Raw genomic sequence first — 9,478 nt, 5'->3', positions numbered from 1 at the left:
TTTAGGCAGAAGAAATTAATTAACATGCGCCTTTTGTCGAAATCTTTATAGATCACACTTAACCAATCAGTGTTTATGCAAAAATGCGTAAAACAAATATTGCCTCCAGCCTCCAAGTATATTTAGCTGTCCTTGCAGACGGTAGCCCAGTCTCTGGTCACGCTCAGATGCGTTGCGTATCATCCGGGTACTCACGGGGCAAAAAACAATAACAAAGGCAACAACCAGTCCGGGGAAAGGCGTTAGATCAGTGCCCCTTTAACAGTTTACTGTAACAGTTGACAGGGTTTAAAGCGTGTACAACCTAAACGGTTTGATCATGAATGTGAGCTCGAAAAAAGAACCAAATATTGTCGTCTAATACGTTTGGTAGATGTCGAACACATCATAGTTTGACTGGGTATATTCAGACTAAGAGACGTGCCAACATTTCAACAATGCAATCGCGAACGTAATGAGAAGATGCACATCTCGTCAGAGAAGTGGTTTATATATTTTAAAGATTTACTGAATCCGACAGCAGCGATGGGTTTGATGCAACTGTCAATGATTATATGACACATGGTGATGATGAATATACTTATTGTAACAGTATGGATAATCTGTAGGAACGTATTACCAGAGATGAGATTAAGAAATCAGTCAAGTCACTTAAAATGGGCAAATCCCCGAGTTATTTTCGTTGGGTACGAATCTCCGTGCATTAATAAGGACACATTGCGTCAACAAGTCTTATTTTAGAGGGGTTTTTCAAACGTTTTCTAATATTTGAACACGAGCAATTCTTAGACCTAGATCACTTGTAAAGGAGATGATCGTATTCGACGTAATAAGCGCCCAGGCGCCCTCGAAATTAGAAATAGGGGTCTCTTATTTAAATATCATTATGGTGGGGAAAAAACAGGTGAAAGATATATTTCATGGTTTATGCTAACAGCCTGAAATGTTTATGTAGGACAAATATATTTTTCCAGCATTTGATTGCCCATAATTAAGGGTGCATATAACACACGAGTGCGTATTATACGCGAATAAATGTCTTTTGTACATTGATCAAACGGAAGGCGTGCTAATTGGATATGTTCACTAGCCAATGTATTAGCAAATATCGCCGTGGGCGCTTATTAGAGAGGGGCGTTCATTACGTTGAATACGGTAACACAGTTCAAATATATGATAAAACATCATGCTTGGTTACGGACTTGCGTGTACATGTACTTAGAATTCCATTTGAAAAATCGGCCTTTTCAATCATTCTAGATATACATATGTATTTGATCACGTCAGATATGTGTGTGCGTGCGCACGGGCGCGTTTCATAAACAAAAAACAACTGTTTTCTGCTTAAAGCTTTCTTTTATTTCATGTACAAAATATTAACATATTAACAACAATATTATTATTTACAGAGCACTTGATTTGAATGATATCAACATATGAGGATGGAGACTAAGTCATTCATGTGATATGAGTGATGTTACCATGACAACAGTTACACAATGTCACCATGGTAACCAACTTTGTAGTCATAGTAACAAAGTGTTACTTTCTTCACTGCCATTAACAGGGTTAAAGAGCAGCTCTGTAAATGAAAAGCCTGGCTCTGAGTAGTAAACACCTCCTCCTAAAAGCATTTGTGAAGTTAATCTCGTAAACTGAATTCCTATTTTCCTATCAGTGAAACTACAACCGTAACAGAATAATAACAATGATGGAAAAGCAACCCTGAGATACTAAATCAGCAAAATACATAAACATCACATAATATTCTCAATTAAACAACCACACAAAAAGTTTTAAAACAATCACAATTTTAAGATTCAGTTTCAATACTGTTCATATTTGAGCTTGATTCCTTTTAAGTCCTTGTACACTCTGTCATTGAGCTTATTAATTACTAGTATTTGATATTTTCTTTTCTCAGATTCCAATTGAGGTTGGTACATTACAAAAATACTGTTACATCATATTGGTTTGAATTTTTTGCATGGTTAATTAAAGCAAATTGTAAAATAAAATATGTGACCTTAAACTCTTCTTCCCAAAGTTGGCTATTTTAAAGAGCAATGTCTCCCTTGAAGACATCCTTTAGGTAAAGCTCACAAATCGCTGGGCAAAAGAAGGTATCCACCCATATTTAATGGTGGCTAAATAGGAAATAAACAAAAAATAGTTATTTGATGGTGATTATTTGACACTGGAAACATAGTTGTGTATTGGACCCTAGACTTGCAGTGTTTTGGCAACTGTTTTCAGCCATGAAACATGTTTATAAGGTTTGTAATATTTGGTCAAATCCAATTTCCAAGTCCATACCTTTTTTGTCCAGCAGTCAATTAAGTAACACATATACGAGTAATCTTGTTAATAAGGTTGTCAACACTGTGGAAATCATACACATATGACACACTCTGCTTGGGTAATGATCCCTTCTCAAATTCTACAGCAAGGGACCGACTATTTGACATTCTGTTGGGAGGCCTGGGACTTTGTATTGAGATAAGATATTTTTTTAGCTACAGCTACAAAACCAGATACATGTATGTTTTCATCTAAAACTATCAGCTTGAATTCCATTAAACAAATATACCTTGCAACGATGTAATTTTTGTGGCAGGCAATTTTATTTATCAACAATCTGAAGCATAAATCTTTTAAAGAATTTTCGGGGATAATTTATGTTTTCCGATAAAATCCCAGGCCTCTCTCCAGAATATGCAATGGTCAGTGCCTAACACTGGGCAAACACAAACAATAACATCCCAGACAGACATCAATGTAGTACAAACATGATGTAAGACATGGCTTTATCTCAATCTCATTAAAATCAGATCTTAGTTCTCGCTCTCGCTAATTCTCGGTAGCGAAAACTAAGATCTGATTTTTATGAGATTGGGCTTTATCTAGGTTACCAAACCACGTGTCCTTGACACTAATATCATCACTTTCTTCAAAATTGAGTTTTAAATACAAGCCATTAGTTAGCTGGAAAATAGTTTTATCTAGTTTGCAAATCTTAACTGATATTTGCTGCAGATATGGGTGCAGACTATAGGCCTCAGAGCAGGCCTAGGTATAAATCCCTGTTTGAGATTAGCAGTTTTGTGTCTCATGAAAAATACCACACTGTGAAGCAAAGATGATGAATTGGTTCAGTGGTGCCTGTTGGCACAAATCACAAACTGTATAAGAAAATAAGAAATGACTAGCATAGCATCAGAAAATAAACACACATTTATCATGTTGTTTATCAATACAGGTATGTATTATATTACTAAGCATAAAACATGAAAATTGGAGGACAACCATATTTCGCATGAGTTGATCACACTCACACCTCCAGTTGTTAAAATCTCATCGATCAACCAGATCGGTGAAGATTACTGTGTGCTACTACATACAGCATGAAGACCAGTGAATAAGTTATGGGTAATGGACGGCACCAATACTTAATTGACAGCAATATGTGTTAGTAGCTCCTTGTCAACTTGTATGGTCAGCTGCAATATACAATGTAATGTACATCTATGTACATGCGTATACTATAATGTTAAAATGCCATTTGTAATTATTAAAGCTACATAATGTTCATGATGTACTTGTAATTTTATGACAGACATCATACTTGGTATTGTGTACAACACTAGGTAAAATAAATACACCTTTTTGTCCTATTAAGCCTTAATGAGTATGTACATTGATGTAAATATATATATTTATTTTGATTGTTTGTGAAAATATGAATGAAACAGTTTTATCATACAATTATCTAACATTTTGTTATAGTTATAAAGGGAATATCATGAAAAGTACAGTACAGGATGAAAGGAAGACATTTTACCTTTAAAAAAAAATATCAGAAAATAACGTAATTTCATTTTAATTACCTATTCATATTTTCATCATTGAATTGAATGTAAATTAATTGTTTCAGTTTCATAATTGTGGTAAACTGTAACCAAATCCTCCTGCAATTAACAGTCACAGATATGTTGGAAGTATTTCTTTTACGTGTTGCGAGTTTCCGGAGTGCAGTAAAACCTCCTTAATCTTGTACCTATCCCGGTGACTTTGTCCGCACTAAAACATTCCAGGTTGGCAAATCATGAGTGCAGGAAATGTTGCTGTAAACACATACTGACATTCTCATCAATATCCACTGGAATGTGCGGTTTTCCATAGTAACGTTTTTTCACTGAATGGAAAGAAAACACCCTGCCTTTGTGGCCGGGGTGGGTGAGACTATGGCTGAAATTCATCTAAAAAACTCATGAAACCTGTTTAGCTGAAATTCATCTAAAAAACTCATGAGACCTGTTTAGCTGAAATTCATCTAAAAAACACATGAGACCTGTTTAGCTGAAATTCATCTAAAAAACTCATGAGACCTGTTTAGCTGAAATTCATCTAAAAAACTCATGAAACCAGTTTAGCTGAAATTCATCTAAAAAAAACATGAAACCAGTTTAGCTGAAATTCATCTAAAAAACTCATGAAACCAATTTAGCTGAAATTCATCTAAAAAACTCATGAAACCAGTTTTGCTGAAATTCATCAAAACAACTCATGAAATCAATTTAGCTGAAATTTATCTTAAAAAGCTCATGAAATCAGTTTAGCTGAAATTCATCTAAAAAACTCATGAAACCAGTTTAGCTGAAATTTATCTTAAAAAGCTCATGAAATCAGTTTAACTGAAATTGATCTTTAAAAATTCATGAAACCAATTTAGCTGAAATTCACCTTTAAAAAGTTCATGAAATCAGTTTAGCTGAAGTTCATCTTAAAAAACTCATGATGTTCTTTATATTCTAAATATGAAACACACAGCGGGAAACCATTTTTGGAATGGAAAATGAAAAGACATTTTGGAAAAGCCTTCAGTTGGAAACAACTTTGTCAGTCAATCAATGTCGGGTCTAAACTAATCAGATACGAAACTACTTCATAGCGGTACAAAACCTTGTCAGCAGACCACGCCTATCTACGTTCCAAGCTCTTGCTTACCCTGAAGTGCAGGTAGGTTATAGCTAATTTAATCATATTTAGGTTTCACATCAAACAATTACAGAGTCAGGGAATGAATCTGTTAAGGTGACAGCTGTCTCAATTATTGTATCTTAGAGTAAGAAGCCAATCAAGGCGAGTCATTCTGGTACGAACAGAGGTAGATGTATCTACAGATATAAAATATTAAAACATTTCAAATGCAGTTTGTAGAGTCATAATTGTCAGAAACCTGGGGAAAACATCACGATTTTCAATCTGTTTATTGCTTACAATCCTACCCTTATATATAGTTCGAAAGAATAGTCAACCTTATTTGTAGAAAGATATTCTGTTTCGTATTCTTGTTTTTTGTATGCATCTGCTCTCACTATGGCAAAGCTTATATTTGTTTCTCTTAAAATCAAGGAATTTCAAGGTTAACTTCACATTTTGATGAATAATCAACAGAGCTTTTCAAAATGAAATCAATCTTAGAATTAGTCTTTGCAAAAAAAATTTTTTTCAGTCTTTCAATAACTATACCTTCTGTATGTTGTCAGAGTCGCTGGAATAACCACGATCCAAGACCTAAACATGACCTAGCCTTATGATGAAAACATTGATGTTGGTGATAATTGGTTATGTCCTATTCTCCTCTTTGGACATAACAAACTCAGATACCGTATTTCCTCTATTAGACGCCGGGCCTCTAATAGAAGCCGGTTCAATTGTTCAGTGCAAAAAATAGAAGCCAGGCCTCTTATAGATGCCGGGTCGATCAATTGATACAATGGGGGTATTAATGGGGGCATTAATAGAAGCCGGGCATCCAATAGACGCCGGGCCTCTAATTGATGCCGGGTCAAAGGCTTGTCTGAAATAAATAGAAGCCTGAGCGTCTAATAGAGGAAATATGGTACCTTGCACAATATCCAACAGTCTGTTACGAAAGGCGAATTATCACGTTGTGGAACAACATGGCTTCATACCTTTTTAAGGCATTTTGCAAGGCAATGATCACATTTATTAAGGGTAAACTTAAGAACCAAGTGTGCTCCAAACAGCTGATTTGGAAATTCTTACTTTATTTCATTGTCAGAACAGCTCCATTCATAAATACCCTTTAAACGATTTTGGTTCACACACAAGTGATATTAATTTTTCAATTACAGACTAATCTTATGCTACATGATATCATCCCATATTATAAGAGATAAAGATAAGTGCAAAAACAGATCTCAGTTAACCATGATCCCCAAATTCAAGTCCTTCTCAAGGTATTGTATAAAAGTATAAGGCCTCTTCAATGCAGATTAAAATGTAAGGCCTTTCTCAGACCCAACTGCCAATTGAACACCTTTTTAGGTGTGTGCGCATCTAGAAGAATAAGATACAACAGTATCTTTGTCATTTGTAGTATCCAGTCATGATAACATACCCTACCATATTTCCCCCAATAAAAACTGCATCTTGTATTGAAAAAGTAAAACGTATTTAGATGATATTAAAATATTGAAACTTCAAACTGCAAATTGGAATTAACCTGATAAGATAGACATAAATAGATGCTATTACTCAATTATGTACTTATTCTTAAGGAATAACAAACCCTGAATAAACAAGCCTGAGAGGGGGTTGAAAAAAGTCAGCACATGGGGGCAATTATTAGTTGAAATAAGGTACTTGTACTTTCATGTCCAGATTTGTACCTACATTATTAGTGAGTGAGTTGGGTTTAACGCCTCTTTTAACAGTATTCCAGTTATATCTCGGCCAACCTACATTATTGGGTGATGATGAACACTATATACATGATGGCACATGATTAATGATTCTTACATTCACTCTGGGATGTTGAAGGGTCAACTTTCATTCATAACCTGGTAGAAATATAAGAGTATTGTCAATCTCAAAGAGCTCTCCCTCCATTGGAGCTACAGTTGTGATACCCATTGCATTGGTAGGTCAAGTCAGTGGGAAAACTAACACTGCGTCAACATTCACAATGTGTCAACGTTGGCCACATTGGCCACAACAAATTACTTTCTGAGTGAGTGAGTGAGTTTGATTTTACACTGCTTTTAGCAATATTACAGCAATATCACGGTGGGGGACACCAGAAATGGACATAACACATTGTACCCATGTCGGGAATCGAACCCGGGTTTTCAGTGCGAAGAGCGAACACTTTAACCACTAGGCTACCGACCGCCCCTCTTATTCTTTGAATTTTTTTTTTTTTCTGAAATGTTTCATTTCATCCCGAACAGGTAAATATACATCTGAAGGTATTTACCTATCTTGTCAATGGTCGAATAAAAATCTCTGCTTAGGTACAGAAGACGTACAAAATATCCAAACCTAAAACAATAGTCACTCATCCATTTCATTTCATATAAACTGCAAAAACAAGTCAAATTTTGTACAAGAATTCCAAAAAAATAACAAAAGTTTTTGTGGCCTTATCAGAAGGGCTGATCTCTGATCTGCAGTTAATATAGATGTACTGACATTAAGTGTCAATATGACTTGACACTAGTTCAGTACCACAGCATGTATTGCAGTGATGTTGTGTACCCGTACACATATGGACAGACCACTCAACATTACTGAGTATCTGTAAGAAAGTTGCATTGTAAAAGCTTCAGTCAGACTTACCGTATTTGACGTAATAAGCGCCCAGGGCGCTCTCAAAATTAGAAATGGGGGCTCTTATTAGAATATAATTTTTGTGAAAGAGTCGAAAGATTGTAAATTTTATGGTTTCTGCTGACAGCCGGAAATGATACAAAAGAAAAGTCTGTGCGTATTATACACGACAGATATATTTTTCCAGAATTTAATTGCCCGTAATTAAGGGTGCATATAACACACGAGTGCGTATTATACACGAATAAATGTACACAAATTCTGTACATTGATCAGTCGGAAGGGTGCTATTTGGGATTGTTCACTAGCCAATATATTGGCAAAAATCGCCGTGGGCGCTTATTAGAGCAGGGCGCTTATTACATCGAATATGGTATTTGTTATTATTTCAGTGAATCACTCGAATATTTTTTGTTTGGGGAAGCAGGTGTGAGTTCAGTTCATCTATACATTATATTCTATCTTGCAATATATTAATGTTTATACTAGTATACTTATGTTGTACTGTAATATATTGCAATACAAAACATTTGTTATGGGTTTCCACTTATCTTCAGCAGAAATGCTTGATTAGATTCACTGTCATAAGGTAGAATTTATGTGAAAATGTCATTTACTGATATTATATGTGTTCAGTGAATCAGGAACCGATGCAAACATCTTGATGATGTTACACAAAAAACCTCACACAGAAAAATCACAATGTCGAAAGAGAATTGAAAACTTATTTGGAATTTCCAGACATGGTCCTTCATGATACAAACATAATGTGGTTATTGCTGATGATCATCAATAGTTATCGTCACACACTACGACATTTCCCCAACAGTCTGTGATCAGCCCTCCAAATACTACTTTCCATAAAACTGTTTTTATGTTATTATGTGAAATAAGTTGCTGCCATTGGCACATTGTGACATATTCCAGTGTTAGGTACTCCTGTATATCTATATCTGTCTGTGTTAAGTCTTTGGCAAGTGAGATGAGGTGAGGCAATTTAACCTGATTATGTCATTCAATGACATTCATTTCACGAAATACAGGGACTTTTGTACGAGGCAAATTGTTCACATCATATTACATTCTAATACTTGTAAACAATTCAACATTTTTTCAAAACATTAATTGTGTTAATGTTCTAGTTTTGTCCAACTAATGCTCATTTTACCTAATACCGAATTTCAATTCCATGAAAACACTAAATCCCCCTATATTGAACAGAACAATGGCACAAAAATGGCATCATCAGGTTGTACATAAATATCTAATGAACAGCAGCACCAGTGGCAATAATGGCAAATGTTTATCCTGCTTTGTTGCTATGGAAACATCCCTAAAGACATATGAAATTGAAAATATTATAAATCATCCTTTGAAACCTTCTGATGTTATTACATAACAAATGAAGAGGACGTTTCCATAACAACAGTTGTATTTATAGCAGCATAAATGACAAGATCAGTGACAGGACAAAGCTCCAGCCAATGAGAGCCCTGCTTCCAGAGCATGTTGGAAGCGATGACTCTCTTGCTGTCGTTCCCGCTGGACGACAGGCTACTGCTGCATGTGTGGGATTTTTGGTTTCTCTGCTGGGTACTGTAGTAGTGGAGTCTGTGAAAACAAGAAAACATTCAATATAATGAAAACTCTAAAATATTCTAAAGTCGTACAATACAACTTTTTACTCCACCTTTAGCATGAAGAAGCAAATTTTGTTTGTTTGCTTCCTTGTTGTTTAACGCCCAATTCCAGCTATATGATGGCTGTCTGTACATAATCTAGTCCGAACCAGACAATCTACGAGCAGTGATATGCACAATGGGATACCATGACATGCATC

At 35.3% G+C, this 9,478-nt stretch overlaps 1 protein-coding gene across 2 annotated transcripts in view; it reads right to left on the bottom strand.

The window, feature by feature from the left end:
- Positions 1-1,348: 1,348 nt before the first annotated feature.
- The window catches only part of LOC139447299 (anosmin-1-like), an 80,020-nt gene continuing 71,890 nt past the window's right edge, over positions 1,349-9,478 (bottom strand). For both annotated transcript variants that reach the window (XM_071228595.1, XM_071228596.1), the window contains exon 16: positions 1,349-9,249. In XM_071228595.1, the coding sequence (XP_071084696.1) occupies positions 9,074-9,249 (176 nt within the window). In that variant the 3' untranslated portion in view covers positions 1,349-9,073. The remainder of the gene's footprint in view (positions 9,250-9,478) is intronic.

The sequence above is a fragment of the Haliotis cracherodii genome, unplaced genomic scaffold (assembly GCF_022045235.1).
Source record: "Haliotis cracherodii isolate W230 unplaced genomic scaffold, xgHalCrac1.p SCAF_7, whole genome shotgun sequence".
NCBI classification, from domain to species: domain Eukaryota; kingdom Metazoa; phylum Mollusca; class Gastropoda; order Lepetellida; family Haliotidae; genus Haliotis; species Haliotis cracherodii.
Note: the sequence above shows the minus strand (reverse complement) of the source record. Positions and strands in the feature narration are given on the sequence as shown.